The following is a 27947-nucleotide window of genomic DNA, read 5'->3' as shown; positions in this document are numbered from 1 at the left end:
TTGTGTAAATATGTAGTGTAAATATGTTGTGTAATTATGCAGTGTAAATATGCAGTGTAAATATGCAGTGTAAATATGCAGTGTAAATATGTAGTGTAAATATGCAGTGTAAATATGTAGTGTAAATATGTAGTGTAAATATGCAGTGTAAATATGTAGTGTAAATATGTTGTGTAAATATGCAGTGTAAATATGCAGTGTGAAATATGTTGTGTAAATATGTAGTGTAAATATGTTGTGTAAATATGCAGTGTAAATATGCAGTGTGAAATATGTAGTCTAAATACACAGTGTAATTATGCAGTGTAAATATGTAGTGTAAATACACAGTGTAATTATGCAGTGTGAAGATACAGTGTAAATACGCAGTGTAAATATACAGTGTGAAATATCCAGTGTAAATATGCAGTGTAAATATCCAGTGTAAATATACAGTGTGAAGACACAGTGTAATTATGCAGTGTGAAGATACAGTGTAAATACCATTACCAATACCATACCATTCCAGTGTTTTACTTGCTATATTGTATCTACTTTGCCACCATGGCCTTTTTGCCTTTACCTCCCTTATCTCACCTCATTTGCTCACATCGTATATAGACTTGTTTATACTGTATTATTGACTGTATGTTTGTTTTACTCCATGTGTAACTCTGTGTCGTTGTATGTGTCGAACTGCTTTGCTTTATCTTGGCCAGGTCGCAATTTTAAATGAGAACTTGTTCTCAACTTGCCTACCTGGTTAAATAAAGGTGAAACAAATAAATAAATAAAATAAATAAAATACGCAGTGTAAATATACAGTGTGAAATATCCAGTGTAAATATGCAGTGTGAAATATCCAGTGTAAATATGCAGCCACAAAGACCTACTATGTGTTCTCCTGAAGTACCAGGGAGAAAGTGAGAGAGACAGTGACATAAATAGTGACAATTTGTTTTTGTTTTTTTAGGCTTACAACATCACTGTCCGTGTACCATGTGTTTAACTTAATCTTTATCTTAATCTTGATTTTACTTTTAATTTAATAACTTTGTGGATATATCAACTACTCTCATAAAATGTGTTTTTACGTTTTATAGAATTAAAGTGGATGTCCCTTTGGATTTCTTGAGACCTGACCATGAACTTGTTTTCCTCTGTTCATGTAAAGGTCAACGTAAAACTGTTACTTAATAACAGCTGCTTCACAAATCCTGCCTTGTCCCAGTTCACCTTTTTCCCAGTTCAACAACACATTATGAAACACTGTATATTTCTACATCTGGTGGCAATACATGTGTCCCAGATGGTACTCTGTTCCCTCTATAGTATGTTACTTCTGACCAGAGCCATATGGGCTATGTGGGACAGGGCACCATTTAGGACAGAGACAATAGTGTAACCAAGACATTACCAACTGCTTCAGATGTCTTCTGTTTGTTCTTATTTGATCCTAACAGAAGTCTGTGGGCCAGAAAAGGTAGCGTAGGGTTCATCAGTCAATTTAATGTTTTAAAGAGGAAGTGGTACTGTGTTGTGTTTACCAGTGTTGAGAATCATGATGGCTTTCATACAGAGGAACTCCTCTTTGGTGACTTGGAGGCTGGTAAACTCCTGAGGAATGAACTGCATGGCCAGACACAGATCATATATGGGAGATCTCCTCATACGATCCCTGGGAGACAATTACAATATTAATATTCAGATATATCATAGTGGGATTTTATTGTTTTAACTAAATAGTTGGATACGTGAAAATAAAAACGTTTTATTCAATGCAGATTTTAAATATAGAACATTAACACAACATACTGGCTAAGGATAAGATCAGGAGCGAAGTATAAGTATTCACTGGTGACATTCTGGAAAGATCTCCAGCCCAGAGAGAACACCATTAGGTTCATCCAGGAGTATTGGATGAGTGTCATCTGGTCGTTGATGTGGAGGCTACGGAACCCTGTCAACAAACCAGAGAAAAGAATATGTGAATGTTTTCAAGAAAGCTTGTTTTACTTGCAATGACCGTGATATGTGGTTGTTTTTGACCTGCCTTACTTGTGTTGTTTTTGACCTGCCTTACTTGTGTTGTTGTTGACCTGCCTTACTTGTGTTGTTTTTGACCTGCCTTACCTGTGTTGTTTTTGACCTGCCTTACTTGTGTTGTTTTTGACCTGCCTTACCTGTGTTGTTTTTGACCTGCCTTACTTGTGTTGTTTTTGACCTGCCTTACTTGTGTTGTTTTTGACCTGCTTACCTGTGTTGTTTTTGACCTGCCTTACTTGTGTTGTTTTTGACCTGACTTACTTGTGTTGTTGTTGACCTGCCTTACTTGTGTTGTTTTTGACCTGCCTTACTTGTGTTGTTTTTGACCTGCCTTACTTGTGTTGTTTTTGACCTGCCTTACTTGTGTTGTTTTTGACCTGCCTTACTTGTGTTGTTTTTGACCTGCCTTACCTGTGTTGTTTTTGACCTGCCTTACTTGTGTTGTTTTTGACCTGCCTTACCTGTGTTGTTTTTGACCTGCCTTACTTGTGTTGTTTTTGACCTGCCTTACTTGTGTTGTTTTTGACCTGCTTACCTGTGTTGTTTTTGACCTGCCTTACTTGTGTTGTTTTTGACCTGCCTTACCTGTGTTGTTTTTGACCTGCCTTACTTGTGTTGTTTTTGACCTGCCTTACCTGTGTTGTTTTTGACCTGCCTTACCTGTGTTGTTTTTGACCTGCCTTACTTGTGTTGTTTTTGACCTGCCTTACCTGTGTTGTTTTTGACCTGCCTTACTTGTGTTGTTTTTGACCTGCCTTACCTGTGTTGTTTTTGACCTGCCTTACCTGTGTTGTTTTTGACCTGCCTTACTTGTGTTGTTTTTGACCTGCCTTACCTGTGTTGTTGTTGACCTGCCTTACTTGTGTTGTTTTTGACCTGCCTTACCTGTGTTGTTGTTGACCTGCCTTACTTGTGTTGTTTTTGACCTGCCTTACCTGTGTTGTTGTTGACCTGCCTTACCTATGTTGTTTTTGACCTGCCTTACTTGTGTTGTTTTTGACCTGCCTTACCTGTGTTGTTGTTGTTGACCTGCCTTACCTGTGTTGTTTTTGACCTGCCTTACTTGTGTTGTTTTTGACCTGCCTTACCTGTGTTGTTTTTGACCTGCCTTACCTGTGTTGTTTTTGACCTGCCTTACTTGTGTTGTTTTTGACCTGCCTTACCTGTGTTGTTTTTGACCTGCCTTACTTGTGTTGTTTTTGACCTGCCTTACCTGTGTTGTTTTTGACCTGCCTTACCTGTGTTGTTTTTGACCTGCCTTACCTGTGTTGTTGTTGACCTGCCTTACTTGTGTTGTTTTTGACCTGCCTTACCTGTGTTGTTGTTGACCTGCCTTACCTGTGTTGTTTTTGACCTGCCTTACCTGTGTTGTTTTTGACCTGCCTTACTTGTGTTGTTTTTGACCTGCCTTACCTGTGTTGTTTTTGACCTGCCTTACTTGTGATGTTTTTGACCTGCCTTACCCGTGTTGTTTTTGACCTGCCTTACCTGTGTTGTTTTTGACCTGCCTTACTTGTGATGTTTTTGACCTGCCTTACTTGTGATGTTTTTGACCTGCCTTACTTGAATGTAAGTCACTCCGGATAAGAGTGATGACCAAATGACCAAAACATAAATGGAAAAAGTAGGAAGAATAACCTTTATATATCTACTGTCATTTGAGTTTAAATGGTTCATTACCTCTATTCATATATAAAGTATCTACTGTCATTTGAGTTTAAATGGTTCATTACCTCTATTCATATATAAAGTATCTACTGTCATTTAAGTTTACATTTTTTATTACATAATCATCAAATCAAACTTTATTTGTCACATGCGCCAAACACAACAAGTGTAGACCTTACCGTGAAATGCTGAATACAACAAGTGTAGACCTTACCGTGAAATGCTTACTGACAAGCCCTTAACCAACAGTGCAGTTCAAGAAAAGTTAAGAGAGTATTTACCAAATAGACTGAAGTAAAAAATAAGAATAAAAAGTAACAAAATAAGATTAACAATAACGAGGCTCTATACAGGGGGTACCAGTACCGAGTCAATGTGCGGGGGTACAGGTTAGTTGAGGTAATTTGTACATGTAGGTCGGGATGAAGTGACTATGCATAGATAAAAAAAACAACGAGTAGCAGAAGTGTACAAAAGGGGTAGAAGCTGTTGAGGAGCCTTTTGGTCCTAGACTTGACGCTTCGGCACCACTTGTGTGCGGTAGCAGAGAAAACAGTCTATAGTCTATATCTTGGGTGACTGGAGTCTCTGACAATTTTAGGGCCTTCCTTTGACACCACCTGGTATATAGGTCCTGGATGGCAGGAAGCTTGGCCCCAGTGATGTACTGGGCCGTACGCACTACCCTCTGTAGCGCCAAATGGTCAGATGCCGAGCAGTTGCCACACCAGGCAGTGATGCAACCGGTCAGGATGCTCTCGATGGTGCAGCTCTAAAACCTTTTGAGGATCTGGGGACCTATGCCAAACATTTTCAGTCTCCTGAGGGGGAAAAGGTTTTGTCGTGCCCTCTTCACGACTGTCTTGGTATGTTTGGACCATGACAGTTTGTTGGTCATGTGGACATTAAAGGAATTTGAAACTCTTGACCCGCTCCACTACAGCCCCTTCTATCTTAATGGTGGCCTGTTCGGCCCGCCTTTTCCTGTAGTCCACGATCGGCTCCTTAGTCTTGCTCATACTGAGAGAGAGGTTGTTGTCCCTGCACCACACTGCCAGTTCTCGGACCTCCTCCCTATATGCCGTCTCATCGTTGTCGGTGACCACCACAAAATTAACGATGGTGTTGGAGTCGTGTTTGGTCACTGGGGATGGTCTGGTGGTGTAGATATGTAGGTATTACAGACTCGGTCAGGAAGAGGTTGAAAAGGTCAAGACACTTGACAGTTGGTCCGCGCATGCTTTGAGTACACGTCCTGGTAATCCGCCTGGCCCAGCTGCTTTTTGAATGTTGACCTGTTTAAAGGTTTTGTTCACATCGGCTACCAAGAGCGTTATCACACAGTCATCCAGAACAGCTGGTGGTCTCGTGCATGCTTCAGTGTTGCTTGCCTCGAAGCGAGCATGAAAGGCATTTAGCTCATCTGGTAGGCTCGTGTCACTGGGCACGAGCCTATACAGTATGTATACAGTATCTAAAAGTCATTCATACGTATCTGCTGTCATTTGAGTTTAAATGGATCAATATCTTTATTCATACTTACAATATCTACTGTCATATTAGTTTAAATGGTTAATTACCTTTATTCATACTTATCTGCTGTCATTTCAGTTGAGATGGTTTATTATGTAAATAACAACGTTATCATCTTATCACGTTATTAACAAGAACAAGTTGTTCTGCTCCATTTGAAGTACATCAAGTGATGCGTATCAGAGTGTGAATGTAGTAACCTAGTGACTTAGTCACCCTAGTAACAGTCATACACAGTTGTAGACATATCACTACTGATAGACATAATGGTAGATATATCACTACTGGTCAACATAATGGTAGCTATATCACTACTGGTCAACCATAATGGTAGAAATATCACTACTGGTCAACATAATGGTAGCTATATAACTACTGGTCAACATAATGGTAGCTATATCACTACTGGTCAACATAATGGTACATATATCACTACTGGTCAACCATAATGGTAGATATATCACTACTGGTCAACATAATGGTAGCTATATCACTACTGGTCAACATAATGGTACATATATCACTACTGGTCAACATAATGGTAGCTATATCACTACTGGTCAACATAAGGGTACATATATCACTACTGGTCAACATAATGGTAGCTATATCACTACTGGTCAACATAATGGTAGCTATATCACTACTGGTCAACATAATGGTACATATATCACTACTGGTCAACCATAATGGTAGAAATATCACTACTGGTCAACATAATGGTACATATATCACTACTGGTCAACCATAATGGTAGAAATATCACTACTGGTCAATATAATGGTAGATATATCAATACTTGTCAACATAATGGTACATATATCACTGCTGGTCAACCATAATGGTAGATATATCACTACAGGTCAACATAATGGTAGATATATCACTACTGGTCAACCATAATGGTATATATATCACTACTGGTCAACCATAATGGTATATATATCACTACTTGTCAACCATAGTGGTCAATATATCTACTGGTCAACCATAGTGGTAGCTATATCTCTGGTCAACCATAGTGGTAGCTATATCTCTGGTCAACCATAGTGGTAGATATATCTCTGGTCAACCATAATGGTAGCTATATCTCTGGTCAACCATAATGGTAGATATATCTACTGGTCAACCATAGTGGTCAATATATCTACTGGTCAACCATAGTGGTAGCTATATCTCTGGTCAACATAATGATAGCTATATCTCTGGTCAACATAATGGTAGCTATATCTCTGGTCAACCATAATGGTAGATATATCACTATATCACTACTGGTCAACCATAATGGTAGCTATATCACTGGTCAACATAATGGTACCTATATCTCTGGTCAACCATAATGGTAGATATAGCACTATATCAGTACTGGTCAACCATAATGGTAGATACATAATGGGTCAACCATAGTGGTAGCTATATCTCTGGTCAACCATAGTGGTAGATATATCTCTGGTCAACCATAGTGGTAGATATATCTCTGGTCAACCATAGTGGTAGATATATCTCTGGTCAACCATAGTGGTAGATATATCTCTGGTCAACCATAGTGGTAGATATATCTCTGGTCAACCATAGTGGTAGATATATATCTGGTCAACCATAGTGGTAGATATATCTCTGGTCAACCATAGTGGTAGATATATCTCTGGTCAACCATAGTGGTAGATATATCTCTGGTCAACCATAGTGGTAGATATATCTCTGGTCAACCATAGTGGTAAATATATCTCTGGTCAACCATAGTGGTAGATATATCTCTGGTCAACCATAGTGGTAGATATATCTCTGGTCAACCATAGTGGTAGATATATCTCTGGTCAACCATAGTGGTAGATATATCTCTGGTCAACCATAGTGGTAGATATATCTCTGGTCAACCATAGTGGTAGATATATCTCTGGTCAACCATAGTGGTAGATATATCTCTGGTCAACCATAGTGGTAGATATATCTCTGGTCAACCATAGTGGTAGATATATCTCTGGTCAACCATAGTGGTAGATATATCTCTGGTCAATCATAATTGCTTTGCAGCTTTTGATCTGGCTTGTATTTAATGGTGTGTGTTTCATAATAACAAATGTCAAATGAACTCTCCTTCTAAGACTGGCCTTCCCTTCCTGTCAAATCATTACCTATCCTTATAAGACTGGCCTTCCCTTACTGTCAAATCATTACCTCTCCTTATAAGACTGGCCTTCCCTTACTGTCAAATCATTACCTCTCCTTATACGACTGGCCTTCCCTTCCTGTCAAATCATTACCTCTCCTTATAAGACTGGCCTTCCCTTACTGTCAAATCATTACCTCTCCTTCTAAGACTGGCCTTCCCTTACTGTCAAATCATTACCTCTCCTTATACGACTGGCCTTCCCTTACTGTCAAATCATTACCTCTCCTTATAAGACTGGCCTTCCCTTACTGTCAAATCATTAGCTCTCCTTCTAAGACTGGCCTTCCCTTATTGTCAAATCATTACCTCTCCTTATGGGAACTAGCCTTCCCTTCCTGTCAAATCATTACCTCTCCTTATGGGAACTAGCCTTCCCTTCCTGTCAAATCATTACCTCTCCTTATGGGAACTAGCCTTCCCTTTCTTTGTCTTCAATCTTCTACTGATATTGATCACTTCATAGAAAGCAGGTATCCTGAAATCCAGACCTGTTTGGTGCTAACATGCCACTCCTTGTACTTTCAGGCTACAAACAAGGTTTGTGACATGTTACTTGTGTTCTTCTTACATAGGTAAGAAGATTATTCTACATGACATGACATACAGTATGGATTCCACATGACATGACATACAGTATGGATTCCACATGACATGACATACAGTATGGATTCCACATGACATGACATACAGTATGGATTCTACATGACATGACATACAGTATGGATTCTACATGACATGACATACAGTATGGATTCTATATGACATGACATACAGTATGGATTCCACATGACATGACATACAGTATGGATTCCACGTGACATGACATACAGTATGGATTCCATGTGACATGACATACAGTATGGATTCCACATGACATGACATACAGTATGGATTCCACATGACATGACATACAGTATGGATTCTACATGACATGACATACAGTATGGATTCTATATGACATGACATACAGTATGGATTCCACATGACATGACATACAGTATGGATTCTACATGACATGACATACAGTATGGATTCTATATGACATGACATACAGTATGGATTCCACATGACATGACATACAGTATGGATTCTACATGACATGACATACAGTATGGATTCCACGTGACATGACATACAGTATGGATTCCACATGACATGACATACAGTATGGATTCTATATGACATGACATACAGTATGGATTCTATATGACATGAAAAACAGTATGGATTCTACATGACATGACATACAGTATGGATACTATATGACATGACATAGGGTTTTGGATTCTATATGACATGACATAGGGTATGGATTATATATGTCATTCTATGATTCTACCTACAAGTTAGTGTTTTGACTGATATTATCCAAAGCTGAGATGATATCACTACCAGTAGTTATAAAGGGTGTTTAGGAGGTTACCAGTAGTGATAAAGGGTGTTTATGAGGTTACCAGTAGATATAAAGGGTGTTTAGGGGGTTACCAGTAGTGATAAAGGGTGTTTAGGAGGTTACCAGTAGTGATAAAGGGTGTTTATGAGGTTACCAGTAGATATAAAGGGTGTTTAGGGGGTTACCAGTAGTGATAAAGGGTGTTTAGGAGGTTACCAGTAGTGATAAAGGGTGTTTAGTTATAAAGGGTGTTTAGGAGGTTACCAGTAGTGATAAAGGGTGTTTAGGAGGTTACCAGTAGTGATAAAGGGTGTTTAGTTATAAAGGGTGTTTAGGAGGTTACCAGTAGATATAAAGGGTGTTTAGGAGGTTACCAGTAGTGATAAAGGGTGTGTAGGAGGTCACCAGTAGTGATAAAGGGTGTTTAATTATAAAGGGTGTTTAGGAGGTTACCCGTAGTGATAAAGGGTGTTTAGGAGGTTACCAGTAGTGATAAAGGGTGTTTAGGAGGTCACCAGTAGTGATAAAGGGTGTTTAGTTATAAAGGGTGTTTAGGAGGTTACCAGTAGATATAAAGGGTGTTTAGGAGGTTACCAGTAGTGATAAAGGGTGTGTAGGAGGTCACCAGTAGTGATAAAGGGTGTTTAGTTATAAAGGGTGTTTAGGAGGTTACCAGTAGTTATAAAGGGTGTTTATGAGGTTACCAGTAGTGATAACGGGTGTTTAGGAGGTTACCAGTAGTGATAACGGGTGTTTAGGAGGTTACCAGTAGTGATAAAGGGTGTTTAAGAGATTACCAGTAGTGATAAAGGGTGTTTAGGGGGTTACCAGTAGTGATAAAGGGTGTTTAGGAGGTTACCAGTAGTGATAAAGGGTGTTTAGGAGGTTACCAGTAGTGATAAAGGAGGTTTAGTTATAAAGGGTGTTTAGGAGGTCACCAGTGGTGATAAAGGGTGTTTAGGAGGTTACCAGTAGTGATAAAGGGTGTTTAGGAGGTCACCAGTAGTGATAAAGGGTGTTTAGTTATAAAGGGTGTTTAGGAGGTTACCAGTAGTGATAAAGGGTGTTTAGGAGGTTACCAGTAGTGATAAAGGGTGTTTAGGAGGTTACCAGTAGTGATAAAGGGTGTTTAGGAGGTTACCAGTAGTGATAAAGGGTGTTTAGGAGGTTACCAGTAGTTATAAAGGGTGTTTAGGAGGTCACCAGTGGTGATAAAGGGTGTTTATGAGGTTACCAGTAGTGATAAAGGGTGTTTAGGAGGTTACCAGTAGTGATAAAGGGTGTTTAGGAGGTTACCAGGAGTGATAACGGGTGTTTAGGAGGTTACCAGTAGTGATAAAGGGTGTTTAGGAGGTTACCAGTAGTGATAAAGGGTGTTTATGAGGTTACCAGTAGTGATAAAGGGTGTTTAGGAGGTCACCAGTAGTGATAAAGGGTGTTTATGAGGTTACCAGTAGTGATAAAGGGTGTTTAGGAGGTCACCAGTAGTGATAAAGGGTGTTTAGGAGGTTACCAGTAGTGATAAAGGGTGTTTATGAGGTTACCAGTCATTATAAAGGGTGTTTAGGAGGTCACCAGTGGTGATAAAGGGTGTTTATGAGGTTACCAGTAGTGATAAAGGGTGTTTAGGAGGTTACCAGTAGTGATAAAGGGTGTTTAGGAGGTTACCAGTAGTGATAAAGGGTGTTTAGGAGGTCACCAGTAGTGATAAAGGGTGTTTAGGAGGTTACCAGTAGTGATAAAGGGTGTTTAGGAGGTTACCAGTAGTGATAACGGGTGTTTAGGAGGTTACCAGTAGTGATAAAGGGTGTTTAGGAGGTTACCAGTAGTTATAAAGGGTGTTTAGGAGGTTACCAGTAGTTATAAAGGGTGTTTAGGAGGTCACCAGTGGTGATAAAGGGTGTTTATGAGGTTACCAGTAGTGATAAAGGAGGTTTAGGTATAAAGGGTGTTTAGGAGGTCACCAGTAGCGTTAAAGGGTGTTTAGGAGGTTACCAGTAATTATAAAGGGTGTTTAGTTATAAAGGGTGTTTAGGAGGTCACCAGTAGCGTTAAAGGGTGTTTAGGAGGTTACCAGTAGTTATAAAGGGTGTTTAGGAGGGTACCAGTAGTTATAAAGGGTGTTTAGGAGGTTACCAGTAGTGATAAAGGAGGTTTAGTTATAAAGGGTGTTTAGGAGGTTACCAGTAGTTATAAAGGGTGTTTAGGAGGTTACCAGTAGTGATAAAGGAGGTTTAGTTATAAAGGGTGTTTAGGAGGTCACCAGTAGCGTTAAAGGGTGTTTAGGAGGTTACCAGTAGTTATAAAGGGTGTTTAAGAGGTTACCAGGAGTGATAAAGGGTGTTTAGGAGGTTACCAGTAATTATAAAGGGTGTTTATGAGGTTACCAGTAGTGATAAAGGAGGTTTAGTTATAAAGGGTGTTTAGGAGGTCACCAGTAGCGTTAAAGGGTGTTTAGGAGGTTACCAGTAGTTATAAAGGGTGTTTAGGAGGGTACCAGTAGTTATAAAGGGTGTTTAGGAGGTTACCAGTAATTATAAAGGGTGTTTAATTATAAAGGGTGTTTAGGAGGTCACCAGTAGCGTTAAAGCGTGTTTAGGAGGTTACCAGTAGTTATAAAGGGTGTTTAGGAGGGTACCAGTAGTTATAAAGGGTGTTTAGGAGGTTACCAGTAGCGTTAAAGCGTGTTTAGGAGGTTACCAGTAATTATAAAGGGTGTTTAGTTATAAAGGGTGTTTATGAGGTTACCAGTAGTGATAAAGGAGGTTTAGTTATAAAGGGTGTTTAGGAGGTCACCAGTAGCGTTAAAGCGTGTTTAGGAGGTTACCAGTAGTGATAAAGGGTGTTTAGTTATAAAGGGTGTTTAGGAGGTCACCAGTAGCGTTAAAGGGTGTTTAGGAGGTTACCAGTAGTTATAAAGGGTGTTTAGGAGGGTACCAGTAGTTATAAAGGGTGTTTAGGAGGTTACCAGTAGTGATAAAGGAGGTTTAGTTATAAAGGGTGTTTAGGAGGTTACCAGTAGTTATAAAGGGTGTTTAGGAGGTTACCAGTAGTGATAAAGGAGGTTTAGTTATAAAGGGTGTTTAGGAGGTCACCAGTAGCGTTAAAGGGTGTTTAGGAGGTTACCAGTAGTTATAAAGGGTGTTTAAGAGGTTACCAGGAGTGATAAAGGGTGTTTAGGAGGTTACCAGTAGTTATAAAGGGTGTTTAGGAGGGTACCAGTAGTTATAAAGGGTGTTTAGGAGGTTACCAGTAATTATAAAGGGTGTTTAATTATAAAGGGTGTTTAGGAGGTCACCAGTAGCATTAAAGCGTGTTTAGGAGGTTACCAGTAGTTATAAAGGGTGTTTAGGAGGGTACCAGTAGTTATAAAGGGTGTTTAGGAGGTTACCAGTAGCGTTAAAGCGTGTTTAGGAGGTTACCAGTAATTATAAAGGGTGTTTAGTTATAAAGGGTGTTTATGAGGTTACCAGTAGTGATAAAGGAGGTTTAGTTATAAAGGGTGTTTAGGAGGTCACCAGTAGCGTTAAAGCGTGTTTAGGAGGTTACCAGTAGTGATAAAGGGTGTTTAGTTATAAAGGGTGTTTAGGAGGTCACCAGTAGCGTTAAAGCGTGTTTAGGAGGTTACCAGTAGTGATAAAGGGTGTTTAGGAGGTTACCAGTAGTTATAAAGGGTGTTTAGGAGGTTACCAGTAGTGATAAAGGGTGTTTAGTTATAAAGGGTGTTTATGAGGTTACCAGTAGTGATAAAGGAGGTTTAGTTATAAAGGGTGTTTAGGAGGTCACCAGTAGCGTTAAAGCGTGTTTAGGAGGTTACCAGTAATTATAAAGGGTGTTTAGTTATAAAGGGTGTTTATGAGGTTACCAGTAGTGATAAAGGAGGTTTAGTTATAAAGGGTGTTTAGGAGGTCACCAGTAGCGTTAAAGCGTGTTTAGGAGGTTACCAGTAGTGATAAAGGGTGTTTAGTTATAAAGGGTGTTTAGGAGGTCACCAGTAGCGTTAAAGCGTGTTTAGGAGGTTACCAGTAGTGATAAAGGGTGTTTAGTTATAAAGGGTGTTTAGGAGGTCACCAGTAGCGTTAAAGCGTGTTTAGGAGGTTACCAGTAATTATAAAGGGTGTTTAGTTATAAAGGGTGTTTAGAAGGTCACCAGTAGCGTTAAAGCGTGTTTAGGAGGTTACCAGTAATTATAAAGGGTGTTTAATTATAAAGGGTGTTTAGGAGGTTACCAGTAGTTATAAAGGGTGTTTAGGAGGTTACCAGTAGTGATAAAGGAGGTTTAGTTATAAAGGGTGTTTAGGAGGTCACCAGTAGATATAAAGGGTGTTTAGGAGGTCACCAGTAGCGTTAAAGCGTGTTTAGGAGGTTACCAGTAGATATAAAGGGTGTTTAGGAGGTCACCAGTAGTGATAAAGGGTGTTTAGGAGGTTACCAGTAGTTATAAAGGGTGTTTAGGAGGTTACCAGTAGTTATAAAGGGTGTTTAGGAGGTCACCAGTAGCGTTAAAGCGTGTTTAGGAGGTTACCAGTAATTATAAAGGGTGTTTAATTATAAAGGGTGTGAAAAGAGAAGAAAGGATTGGTCGTACTTTCCACATGGTCTCCCTGGCTATATCTCTGCCTGCCAGTGTTAGGGAGTGAGACCTTCGCTGACCTTCGGTGTGATGACCATGGAGACCATGGTGAGTGTGTTGGCCCTGAGGAGGCCTAGCCCATAGGGCTCTGGTCAAAAGTAGTGCACTATATAGGGCATAGTGTGCCATAGGGCTCTGGTCTAAACTAGTGCACTATATAGAGAATAGGGTGCCATAGGGCTCCAGTCTAAACTAGTGCACTATATAGGGCATAATGTGCCATTGGGCTCTGGTCTATAGTAGTGCACTATCTAGAGAATAGGGTGCCATAGGCCTCCGGTCTAAACTAGTGCACTATATAGGGCATAGTGTGTTATTTGGGAAGCAAACATAGACTTATATCATAAGTCAACCCTGAATACAGTTATTCTGTTACCTGGCAGACCTGACCAAGGCGACTGCATGCTACTACTGCTGTCTGTAATGTGGTACAGGTTGACTCCAGTAAAGGAACTCATATGGACCAATCCTAACTTGGATCCGCATCGGGGAAAACCTTCCATTTTACATCAGTTTAATGAAGTGTGAATGGGTTAAACGTGTGCAGACGTCAAGATAGGAAATCAAACCAGTTGACATTCTTCCTGCTGTTACTTGATCACCAGATGAATCACAGTCTGTCTCTCAGGACATTCTCAGACATTGATAAACCACACACACACATAATTACACTGTTTTATTACCTGGCAGGGACTTGGACCACCGGACGATCCACAACAGCTGTCTATCGCACAGTCTGTTGAGACTGTTGAGGAGGAGGTGTGGCATGTCAGGCTGGGAGTTGTCATAGCCAGAGTACACCACCTGGTAGACGGACAGAGGAGTACATGATTGATCCCTGAATGTCAATCCATTGTTAGCAGCAGGACAATACAAAGCAAAAGGTGCCTATGATGAATATGAAACCTAACTTGTCCTTCAGTCATATTTTCCCTTAGTCTCTTATTGACTTCAATGCATGACTAAGTTACAATTAGATTTAGGTGGAGGTTAGGATTCCCCCCCTAAATCAGAAACTCCGACCCCACCTCAGGCTCAATGCTCTCCAGAATGCTGATGATCTGAGGGGAGAGCTGCAGCTCGTTGAGGCCAGGCATGCAGGGTAGAGAGGCCAGGGTCTGACCATCCCCCAGGGCTGACAAGGGCCCCTGGAACATCAAGGCTGGGGCCAGACCATCTCCCAGGGCTGATAAGGGCCCCTGGAACATCAAGGCTGGACCTGCCTTCAGGGCCCCAAAACGCTTCAGCTTCCGCCCTGTGACAATAATTACCACAAGGGTCAGTTAAAACATGTGAAGAGCACAAGGGACACTTGTTATTCACATACTGTATGTAGACATTGGCACGGGGCTGAATGAAATGAAGACGGGGTTCAACATCTATGAAATGCTTCGTTAAGATGTGATCAGATGTGTCGGCTGACATAAGATATTCTGTCTGAGGCCAAAGTTAAAAGATATAATTATTTTTTTAAAGAATATTGTTTTCAGGTTTAGTTTGTCTGGATAAAAAAAAAAAAAGGTTACTAAATAATTACTGTATTTATTTTTCTGTAAGTTGTAATTTTGGATGACTGGTACGGCCTTGAACGGTTGACTGATTAACAACCCGTAATATAACACACTGACTCCTCCTCAATAACCCATGACACATAAAATGTGTCAAATGAAAGGTCAGACAAAGGCTTTTACAAGAGCACTTTAGTTTTTTAATAAACTGTTTTTACCATACAGATGTAGGATCTTAATTTGAGCCAAATTTGCTACAGCAGGAAGATAATCCTGCAGCAACAGGAAATGTGAATTATTATGTAAATGTATAATTAATTTACATTTTTGTAGGAGTTAATACATTTTCCGTTAGGGAAAATCAAGCCTGAAAATTTCAAAGTGGAAATTACAAACTTCAGAAGCCTTTTTAAACTACAAATACACTACAAGTTTAAAATGTCATGCATTGCGGGAAAGTTCTCCTGCAACAGGGTGATCAAATTAAGATCCTACATCTGGAGTTCATTAAACATCCAAAAGGTAATATCCTAAGGGAAAGAACATTTCAGATAGTAATGACAGGGTGTGATGATTTTGTTTGGTCTCTGTGTGTTATCTGAAAGGCCATTTCAACATTCTCCTTGACTGGAAATTATGATTTCAAAGTGTGTGACTCCTGCTTGAGATGAGAGAGTGTTCATTTGTAACCCCTTTAATGTGATGTTCTCTAGATAATTGGTGAGGAGGGCATTCATTTAGTAGAAGAGGAAGACAGAGAGACATGACCACAAAGGTACCTCCGAGCATCATCCCAGCTTGGTAGCACTTCCTCAGGCGACACGCAGGACAATTCTTTCTCCGTATTTTATCCACGATGCAGTCATTTCGACCGGCACAGAGATAGTTATGATGTCCTGTTGAATAGAAGAACAGAATACAGCTAATTTGGGTTAAAGTGTGTTTTTAGAATTACTTTTCAAAGGCAATCATCTCAGAGAGAGGTGGGTTCTCTAAGGCTCTGTGTAATATTGTCTAATGGAGATGGGTTCTCTAAGGCTCTGTGTAATATTGTCTAATGGAGATGGGTTCTCTAAGGCTCTCAGTAATATTGTCTAATGGAGATGGGTTCTCTAAGGCTCTGTGTAATATTGTCTAATGGAGATGGGTTCTCTAAGGCTCTCAGTAATATTGTCTAATGGAGATGGGTTCTCTAAGGCTCTCAGTAATATTGTCTAATGAAGATGGGTTCTCTAAGGCTCTCAGTAATATTATCTAATGGAGATGGGTTCTCTAAGGCTCTGTGTATTATTGTCTAATGGAGATGGGTTCTCTAAGGCTCTCAGTAATATTGTCTAATGGAGATGGGTTCTCTAAGGCTCTCAGTAATATTGTCTAATGGAGATGGGTTCTCTAAGGATCTCAGTATTATTGTCTAATGGAGATGGGTTCTCTAAGGCTCTGTGTAATATTATCTCATGGAGATGGGTTCTCTAAGGCTCTCAGTAATATTGTCTAGTGGAGATGGGTTCTCTAAGGCTCTCAGTAATATTGTCTAATGGAGATGGGTTCTCTAAGGCTCTCAGTAATATTGTCTAATGGAGATGGGTTCTCTAAGGATCTCAGTATTATTGTCTAATGGAGATGGGTTCTCTAAGGCTCTGTGTAATATTATCTCATGGAGATGGGTTCTCTAAGGCTCTCAGTAATATTGTCTAGTGGAGATGGGTTCTCTAAGGCTCTCAGTAATATTGTCTAATGAAGATGGGTTCTACTCGGCTCTCTGTAATAGTGTTTAATGGAGATGGGTTCTACTCGGCTCTCTGAAATAGTGTCTATTGGAGATGGGTATTGTACTCTGAAGATTGAGAAGAGTTTTTGAGAGCGAGAGAGAGGGGGGGTGAAAGGCAGGGAGAGAGATAAAGAATGAGAAATGGGGGGAGTGAAAGGCAGAGAGAGAGATAAAGAACGAGAAATGGGAGGGAGTGAAAGGCAGAGAGAGCAATTGAGTGTCTGCGAGAGATCGAAAAAGAACACAAAAAAAGAGCAGAGAGACATGACCATGGTCAGACTGAATGAAAATGACCATGGTCAGACTGAATGAAAATGACCATGGTCAGACTGAATGAAAATGACCATGGTCAGACTGAATGAAAATGACCATGGTCAGACTGAATGAAAATGACCATGGTCAGACTGAATGAAAATGACCATGGTCAGACTGAATGAAAATGACCATGGTCAGACTGAATGAAAATGACCATGGTCAGACTGAATGAAAATGACCATGGTCAGACTGACTGAAAATGACCATGGTCAGACTGAATGAAAATGACCATGGTCAGACTGAATGAAAATGACCAGGGTCAGACTGAATGAAAATGACCATGGTCAGACTGAATGAAAATGACCATGGTCAGACTGACTGAAAATGACCATGGTCAGACTGAATGAAAATGACCATGGTCAGACTGAATGAAAATGACCATGGTCAGACTGAATGAAAATGACCATGGTCAGACTGAATGAAAATGACCAGGGTCAGACTGAATGAAAATGACCAGGGTCAGACTGAATGAAAATGACCATGGTCAGACTGAATGAAAATGACCATGGTCAGACTGAATGAAAATGACAAGGGTCAGACTGAATGAAAATGACCATGGTCAGACTGAATGAAAATGACCATGGTCAGACTGAATGAAAATGACCATGGTCAGACTGAATGAAAATGACCATGGTCAGACTGAATGAAAATGACCATGGTCAGACTGAATGAAAATGACCATGGTCAGACTGAATGAAAATGACCATGGTCAGACTGAATGAAAATGACCAGGGTCAGACTGAATGAAAATGATCAGGGTCAGACTGAATGAAAATGACCATGGTCAGACTGAATGAAAATGACCAGGGTCAGACTGAATGAAAATGACCATGGTCAGACTGAATGAAAATGACCATGGTCAGACTGAATGAAAATTACCATGGTCAGACTGAATGAAAATGACCATGGTCAGACTGAATGAAAATGACCAGGGTCAGACTGAATGAAAATGATCAGGGTCAGACTGAATGAAAATGACCATGGTCAGACTGAATGAAAATGACCAGGGTCAGACTGAATGAAAATGACCATGGTCAGACTGAATGAAAATGACCATGGTCAGACTGAATGAAAATGACCATGGTCAGACTGAATGAAAATGACCATGGTCAGACTGAATGAAAATGACCATGGTCAGACTGAATGAAAATGACCATGGTCAGACTGAATGAAAATGACCAGGGTCAGACTGAATGAAAATGACCATGGTCAGACTGAATGAAAATGACCAGGGTCAGAGATGAATGAAAATGACCATGGTCAGACTGAATGAAAATGACCATGGTCAGACTGAATGAAAATGACCATGGTCAGACTGAATGAAAATGACCAGGGTCAGAGATGAATGAAAATGACCATGGTCAGACTGAATGAAAATGACCATGGTCAGACTGAATGAAAATGACCATGGTCAGACTGAATGAAAATGACCAGGGTCAGACTGAATGAAAATGACCAGGGTCAGACTGAATGAAAATGACCAGGGTCAGACTGAATGAAAATGACCAGGGTCAGACTGAATGAAAATGACCAGGGTCAGACTGAATGAAAATGACCATGGTCATTCGAGTGAAATGGGTCAGATCGAGTGAAATGACTATCGTCAGATTTAGTGACATGACCATGGGCAGAGAGTTCTATTACCACGATCAAACTGATTGACATAACCATTTTCAGACAAAGTGATATTACCATGGTAAGACTGAGTGACATGACCATTGGCAGAGAGAGAGATCATGACCAGGGTCAGACTGAGAGATCCATGACCAGGGTCAGAGTGAGAGATCCATGACCAGGGTCAGAGTGAGAGATCCATGACCATGGTCAGACTTAAAGTGACATGACCATGGTTAGACTACGTGCCAGGACCATGTTCAGACTGATTGACATGATAATGGTCAGATTGAGTAACATGACCATGAACAGACTGATTGAAATGGCAATGGACAGTCTGAGTAAAATGACTATGGTCAGACTGAGAGACATGACCATGGTCAGACTGAGAGACATGATCATAGTCAGATAGAGAGACATGACCATGGTCAGACTGAGGGTGAAATGACCACAGTCAGACTGAGAGAAATGACCATGTTCGGACTGAGAGTAACATGGCCATGGTCAGACTGAGAGACATGACCATGGTCAGACTGAGAGTGACATGACCATGGTCAGACTGAGACTGACATGACCATGGTCAGACTGAGAGTGACATGACCATGGTCAGACTGAGACTGACATGACCATGGTCAGACTGAGACTGACATGACCATGGTCAGACTGAGAGTAACATGACCATGGTCAGACTGAGAGTAACATGGCCATGGTCAGACAGAGTGACATGACCATGGTCAGACTGAGACTGACATGACCATGGTCAGACTGAGACTGACATGACCATGGTCAGACTGATTGAAATGACCATGGTCAGACTGAGAGTGACATGACCATGGTCAGTCTAAGTGAAATGACCATGGTCAGACTTAGTGACATGACCTGGTCTGACTGAGGGACATGACCATGGTCAGACAGAGAAGCATGACCTTGTTCAGACAGAGTGACGAGACCATTGTCAGAGTGAGAGTGATATGACCACATTCAGACTGAGTGACATAACCATGATCAGACTGAGAAACATGAACATGTACAGATTGAGTGATAAGACCATGGTCAGACTGAGGGTGACATGACCATGGTCATTTTGAGAGCGACATGCCCATGGTCAGATTTATAGACATCACAATGGCCAGACTGATTATCATGACCATAGTCAGACTGAATGACAAAACTATGGTCAGACTGAGTGAAATGACCATGGTCACCTTCAGTAACATGGCCATGGTCAGACTGAGGGTGACATGACCATGGTCAGATTTATAGACATGACCATGGTTAGACTGACTAACATGACCATGGACATATTGAGTGAGATGACCATGATCAGACTGAGAGACAATGCCATGGTCAGTCTGAGAGAGATGACCATGGTCAGACTAAGTGATATGACCATGATCAGACTGAGTGTGACATGACCATGGTCAGACTGAGAGTGACATGACCATGGTCAGACTGAGAGTGACATGACCATGGTCAGACTGAGAGAAACATGGCCAAGGTCAGACTAAGTGAGATGATCATGGTCAGCCTTAGTGGCATTACCTGGTCTGACTGAGAGACATGACCAAGATCAGACTGAGAGTGACATGACCATTCTCAGACCTAGCGTAAAATTACCTTTGTCAGACTGAGTAACATGACCATGGTCAGACTGAGAATGAAATTACCATGGTCAGACTGAGGGTGACATGACCATGGTCATATTGAGTGACATAACTATGGTCACATTGAGTGACATGACAATGGTTAGACTGAGAGTGACATGCCCATGGTCAGATTTATAGACATGACAATGGTCAGATCGATAATCACGACCATAGTTAGACTGAATGACAAAACCATGGTCAGACTGAGTGAAATGACCATGGTCAGACTGAGTGACATGTCCAAGGTCAGACTGAGTGACATGTTCAAGGTCAGACTGAGTGACATTACCATGGTCAGACTTAGTGACATGACCATGGTCAGACTGAGTGACATGTCCAAGGTCAGACTGAGTGAAATGACAATGGTCAGACTTAGTGAAATGACCATGGTCAGACTGAGTGACATGTCCAAGGTCAGACAGAGTGATATGTTCAAGGTCAGACTGAGTGACATTACCATGGTCAGACTTAGTGACATGACCATGGTCAGACTGAGTGACATGTCCAAGGTCAGACTGAGAGACATGACCATGGTCAGACTGAGAGCGACATGACAACAGTCAGACTGAGTGACATGTCCATGGTCAGATTTATAGACATGACCATGGTCAGACTGAGTGAAATGACCATGGTCAGACTGAGTGAAATAACCATGGTCAGACTGAGTGACGTGTCCAAGGTCAGACTGAGTGAAATGACCATGGTCAGACTTAGTGACATGATCTGGTCAGACTGAGGGACATGACCATGGTCAGACGGAGATTCCAAGATGGCATAGCAGTCAGACGTCTTTGTCTTTGTGCTGTCGTGTCCCTTGTATATATTTTTTTATATAAAGTTTTCTTCGCATATCTTTTTTCAATATTTTCCTAAACCTCAACTTCTAAATCCTCTCCTGCAACCCGCCCAATGTGGCGTGGATCTGTTTTTTTTCTAAAGTATTTCTATTTACTTCGGATCTGGAATCCCTCAACTGAAGCTAGTCAGCTAACTAGCTACCAGCTATCAGTCAGCAAACCACTGCTAGCGGTCATCAGCTAACCTTTAGCTCGGAAAGATCTCGTCAGTTCGTACAACATGACTCAAACCAGAGCATAACGGACCTATTTCTCTCCATATCCCCGGATTCCTACCGCAAACTCTGAACCCTTTCACCTGGATCTTTGCAACTAGCTAACCACAATCCCGGGTGACTACTCCTGGCTAGCGTTTCCATCCCGGAGCAAGCACCAATTAGCCTGAAGCTAGCCCGGCTAGGGCTCCTGGGCTACCACCGAAGCCCCACTCCCAGGCTACAATATCCGGACCCCTTCTACAGCCGGTACGGGACACGGAACTCCAGACCGATCCTCTATGACTGGAATACCAACATAATCTGCCCGAGGATTCCAACAGGCCCCTCAGGTGCGACGTCCGCTGAAGGCCCATTCTGCTAACCGCAGCCTTCTAGCTACCTAGAGCTACTTGGAACCCTACGAATCCACGACTGGTCTATCGACATCACCGCACGAAGAGGCAAAAACAGACTTACCTACATTGCGACGTCCCCCAAAGGCCCTTTTGCTAACTTGCTAGCCCCGGTCTGCAAACTGCTAGCTTGCTAGCCCCGGTCTGCTAACTGCTAGCTTGCTAGCCCGGTCTGCTAATTGCTAGCTTGCTAGCCCCGGTCTGCTAACTGCTTGCTTGCTAGCCCCGGTCTGCTAACTGCTTGCTTGCTAACCCAGGTCAGCTAACTGCTAGCTTGCTAGCCCCGGTCTGTTAACTGATAGCTTGTTAGCCCCAACCTGCTAACTGTCTGGACCCATATGCTCACTTGACTATGCATGCCTGTCTCTAATATCGATATGCCTCGTCCATTACTGTCCTGGTTAGTGATTACTGTCTTATTTCACTATAGAGCCTCTAGTCCTGCTCAATATGCCTAAACCAATCATGTTGTTCAACCTCCTACATATGCGATAACATCACCTGGTTTAAACATCTCTATAGACTATATCTGTCTCATCATTACTCAATGCCTAGGTTTACCTCCAATGTACTCACATCCTACCTTACCTTTGTCTGTACACTATGCCTTGAATCTATACTATTGTGCCCAGAAACCTGCTCCTTTTACTCTCTGTTCCGAACGTGCTAGACGGCCAGTTCGTATAGGCTTTAGCCGTACCCTTATCCTACTCCTCCTCTGTTCCTCTGGTGATCTAGAGGTTAATACAGGTCCTGCAGTGCCTAGCTCCACTCCCACTCCCCAGGTGCACTCATTTGTTGACTTCTGTAACAGTAAAAGCCTTGGTTTCATGCATGTTAACATTAGAAACCTCCTCCCTAAGTTTGTTTTACTCACTGCTTTAGCACACTCTGCCAAACCGGATGTCTTAGCTGTGTCTGAGTCCTGGCTTAGGAAGACCACCAAGAACCCTAAAATCTCCATCCCTAACTATAACATTTTCCGCCAAGCTAGAACTCCTAAAGGGGGCGGTGTTGCAATCTACTGCAAAGATAGCCTGCAGAGTTCTGTCTTACTATCCAGGTCTGCACCCAAACAATTCAAGCTCCTACTAAAAATGCATATTTCCAGAAACAAGTCTCTCACCGTTGCCACTTGCTATACACAGGCAGTTAGGAAAGCTAAGGCTAGCTACAGAAATTTGCATCCTGTAGTAGAAACTCGAAAAAGTTCTGGGATACTCTAAAGTCCATGGAGAATAAGAGCACCTCCTCCCAACTGCTCTAAGGTTAGGAAACACTATTACCACCGTTAAATCCACTACAATTGAACATTTCAATAAGCATTTCTCTACGGCTGGCCATGCTTTCCACCTGGCTACCCCTACCCTGGTCAACTGCCCGGCACCTTCCACAGCAACCCGCCCAAGCCCCCACCATTTCCCCTTTACCCAAATCCAGATAGCTGATGTTCTGAAAGAGCTGCAAAATCTGGACCCCTACAAATCAGCCGGGCTAGACAATCTGGGCCCTCTCTTTCTAAAATGATCTGCCGAAATTGTTGCAACCCCTAATACTAGCCTGTTCAACCTCTCTTTCGTATAGTCTGAGATTCCCAAAGATTGGAAAGCTGCCGCGGTCATCCCTCTCTTCAACAAAGGGGGCAAAACTCTAGACCCAAACTGCTACAGACCTATATCTATCCTACACTGTCTTTCTAAGGTCTTCGAAAGCCAAGTTAACAAACAGATTACCGACCATTTCAAATCCCACCGTACCTTCTTCGCTATGCAATCTGGTTTCCGAGCTGGTCATGGGTGCACCTCAGCCACGCTCAAGGTTCTAAACAATATCATAACCGCCATCGATAAGAGACATTACTGTGCAGCCATATTCATGGACCTGTCCAAGGCATTTTACTCTGTCAATCACCACATTCTTATTGGCAGACTCAACAGCCTTGGTTTCTCAAATGATTGCCTCGCCTGGTTTACCAACTACATCTCTGATAGAGTTCAGTGTGTCAAATCGGAGGGCCTGTTGTCCGGACCTCTGGCAGTCTCTATGGGGATGCCACAGAGTTCAACTCTCGGGCCGACTCTCTTCTCTGTAGACATCAATGATATTGCTCTTGCTGCTGGTGATTCTCTGATCCACATCTACTTTGGACACTGTGTTAACTAACCTCCAGATGAGCTTCAATGCCATACAACTCTCCTTCCGTGGCCTCCAACGGCTCTTAAATGCAAGTAAAACTAAATGCATGCTATTCAATCGATCACTGCCCGCACCTGCTCGTCCGTCCAGCATCACTACTCTGGACGGCTCTGAATTAGAATACGTGGACAACTACAAATACCTAGGTGTCTGTAAACTCTCCTTCCAGACTCACATTAAGCATCTCCAATCCAAAATTAAGTCTAGAATCGGCTTCTATATCGCAACAAAGCATCCTTCACTCACGCTGCCAAACATACCCTCGTAAAACTGACCATCCTACCGATCCTCGACTTTGGCGATGTCATCTATAAAACAGCCTCCAACACTCTACTCAAAAAATTGGATGCAGTCTATCATAGTGCCATCCGTTTTATCACCTAAGCCCCATACACTACCCACTACTGCAAACTGTACTCTCTCAATGGCTGGCCCTCGCTTCATACTCATTACCAAACCCACTGGCTACAGGTCATCTACAAGTCTTTGCTAGGTAAAGCCCTGCCTTATCTCAGCTCACTGGTCACCATAGCAGCACCCACTCGTAGCACGCGCTCTAGCAGGTATATCTCACTGGTCACCCCCAAAGCCAATTCCTAATTTGGTCACTGCACCTGTACATAGCCCATCTGTAAACAGCCCATCTATCTACCTCATCCCCATACTGTATTTATTTATTTATCTTGCTCCTTTGCACCCCAGTATATCTACTTGAACATTAATCTTCTGCACATCTACCATTCCAGTGTTTAATTGCTATATTGTAATTACTTCGCCACTATGGCCTATTTATTGCCTTAACTCCCTTATCTTACCTCATTTGCACTCACTACATTTGGACTTTTTGTTTTATTTTCTCTACTGTATTATTGACTGTATGTTTTGTTTTACTCCATGTGTAACTCTGTGTTGTTGTATGTGTCAAATTGCTATGCTTTATCTTGGCCAGGTCGCAGTTGTAAATGAGAACTTGTTCTCAACTTGGTTAAATAAAGGTGAAATACATTTAGTATTTTTTAAATACATGACCTTGTTCAGCCAGAGTGGCATGAGTTAGAATGACACGACCGTGGTCAGACTGAGAGACACGACCATGGTCAGACTGAGAGACATGACCATGGTCAGACTGAGAGACATGACCATGGTCAGACTGAGAGACATGACCATGGTCAGACTGAGAGACATGACCATGGTCAGACTGAGAGACATGACCATGATCAGACTGAGAAACATGACCATGGTCAGACTGAGAGACATGACCATGGTCAGACTGAGAGACATGACCATGGTCAGACTGAGAGACATGCCCATGGTCAGACTGAGAGACATGACCATGATCAGACTGAGAAACATGACCATGGTCAGATTTATAGACATGACCATGGTCAGACTGAGAGACATGACCATGGTCAGACTGAGAGACATGACCATGGTCAGACTGAGAGACATGACCATGGTCAGATTTATAGACATGACCATGGTTAGACTGAGAGATATGAACATGGTCAGATTTATAGACATGACCATGGTCAGACTGAGAGATATGAACATGGTCAGACTGAATGACAAAACCATGGCCAGACTGAGAGTGACATGACCATGGCCAGACTGAGAGTGACATGACCATGATCAGACTGAGAGAGACATGACCATGGCCAGACTGAGAGAGACATGACCATGGCCAGACTGAGAGTGACATGACCATGGCCAGACTGAGAGTGACATGACCATGATCAGACTGAGAGAGACATGACCATGGTCAGACTGAGAGAGACATGACCATGGTCAGATTGAGAGTGACATGACCATGGCCAGACTGAGAGTGACATGACCATGATCAGACTGAGAGAGACATGACCATGGTCAGACTGAGAGAGACATGACCATGGCCAGATTGAGAAATATGTTCATGTTGTTCAGACAGAGTGACATGACCATGGTCAGACTGAGTGACATGACCATAGTTAGACTGATTGAAACGACCATGGTCAGACAGAGTTATATGAAAATGGTAAGAGTGAGAGTGAAATGTTCATGGTTAGACTGAGTAACATGACCTGGTCTGACTGAGGGACATGACCATGGTCAGATGGAGAAACATGACCTTTTTCAGACAGAGTGACATGACCATGGTCAGACTGAGAGTGACATGACCATGGTCAGACTGCGTGAAATGACCATGGTCAGACTGTGAGTGAAATGTTCATGGTTAGACTGAGTAACATGACCATGGTCAGACTGAGAGTGATATTTTTTTGGGGAGGGGGTATATTGCAAAAGCAGCAGCTACTCTTCCTGGGGTTCCACAAAGAACATGAAACATAATACAGAACGACATAATACAGAACAGCATCAGACAAGAACAGCTCAAAGACAGAGCTCCATACATTTAAAAAGGCACACGTAGCCCACATACAGTGGGGAGAACAAGTATTTGATACACTGCCGATTTTGCAAGTTTTCCTAATTACATAGCATGTAGAGGTCTGTATACAGTTGAAGTCAGAAGTTTACATACACCTTAGCCAAATACATTTTAAACTCAGTTTTCCACAATTCCTGGCATTTAATCCTAGTTCAAAAAAAAATCACTGTTTAAGGTCAGTTAGGATCACCACTTTATTTTAAGAATGTGAAACGTCAGAATAATAGTAGAGAGAATGATTTATTCCCAGTGGGTCAGAAGTTGATATACACTCAATTAGTATTTGGTAGCATTGCCTTTAAATTGTTTAACTTGGGTAAACCGTGTCGGGTAGCCTTCCACAAGCTTCCCACAATAAGTTGGGTGAATGTTGGCCCATTCCTCCTGACAGAGCTGGTGTAACTGAGTCAGGTTTGTAGGCCTCCTTGCTTGCACACGGTTTTTCAGTTCTGCCCACAAATTTCCTATGTGATTGAGGTCAGGGCTTTGTGATGTTGTCCTTAAGCCATTTTGCCACAACTTTGGAAGTATGCTTGGGGTCATTGTCCATTTGGAAGACTTATTTGCGACCAAGCTTTAAATTCCTGACTGATGTCTTGAGATGTTGCTTCAATATATCCACATAATTTTCCCCCCTCATGATGCCATATATTTTGTGAAGTGCACAAGTCCCTCCTGCAGCAAAGCACCGCCACAACATGATGCTGCCACCCCCGTGCTTCACGGTTGGGATGGTGTTCTTCGGCTTATAAGCCTCCCCCTTTTTCCTCCAAACATAATGATGGTGATTATGGCCAAACAGTTCTATTTTTGTGTCATGAGACCAGAGGACATTTCTCCAAAACTAACAACTTTGTCCCTATGTGCATTTGCAAACCGTAGTCTGGCTTTTTTATGGCGGTTTTGGAGCAGTGGCTTCTTCCTTGTTGAGTTGCCTTTCAGGTTATGACGATATAGGACTCGATTTACTGTGGATATAGATACTTTTGTACCTGTTTTCACCAGCATCTTCACAAGGTCCTTTGGTAACAGGTTACAGTCACCTAATAATCCCCAGTTTACAATTGCCTCATTCATCCTCCTCCTCTCCCCTGTAACTATTCCCCAGGTCGTTGCTGTAAATGTGTTCTCAGTCAACTTACCTGGTAAAATAACGGATACATAAGAATAAAAAATGGTCAATAATATCAAAGGCTGCCCTGAAATCTAACAGCTCCACAATCTTCTTATTATCGATTTCTGTCAACCAATCATCAGTGATTTGTGTCAGTGCAGTACATGTTGAGTCCTCTTCTCTATAAGCATGCTGAAAGTCTGCTGTTCATTTGTTTACAGAGCTTGTCATTATTTTTCCACCTCTCCCACACTAACCTTACAAAATGTAAACTTTCATTATTAGTTTTTTTTATGCATGAATACAATTGCTCACTGTTCGTTGTTGGCGTTCCCTGCCTAAGTTTGCCCACATTGCCAATTAAATAATCATTAAAATAATTGGCAACATCAAATGGTTTTGTGATGAATAAGCCATCTGATTGGATGAAAGATGGAGTTGAATTTGTCTTTCTGCCCATAATTTA

General features: G+C 41.7%; 1 protein-coding gene across 1 annotated transcript in view; it reads right to left on the bottom strand.

The window, feature by feature from the left end:
• Window positions 1–27947, bottom strand: part of pgr (progesterone receptor) — a 65188-nt gene that overhangs the window by 10941 nt on the left and 26300 nt on the right. Inside the window, exons 3-7 of the mRNA XM_036965366.1 lie at window positions 15713–15829; window positions 14454–14680; window positions 14109–14229; window positions 1795–1939; window positions 1527–1657 (exon numbers count right to left, since the gene is read on the bottom strand). Coding sequence (XP_036821261.1) covers window positions 1527–1657; window positions 1795–1939; window positions 14109–14229; window positions 14454–14680; window positions 15713–15829 — 741 coding nt within the window. The remainder of the gene's footprint in view (window positions 1–1526; window positions 1658–1794; window positions 1940–14108; window positions 14230–14453; window positions 14681–15712; window positions 15830–27947) is intronic.

This window comes from Oncorhynchus mykiss, chromosome 27, assembly GCF_013265735.2.
Source record: "Oncorhynchus mykiss isolate Arlee chromosome 27, USDA_OmykA_1.1, whole genome shotgun sequence".
Taxonomy (NCBI): domain Eukaryota; kingdom Metazoa; phylum Chordata; class Actinopteri; order Salmoniformes; family Salmonidae; genus Oncorhynchus; species Oncorhynchus mykiss.
Note: the sequence above shows the minus strand (reverse complement) of the source record. Positions and strands in the feature narration are given on the sequence as shown.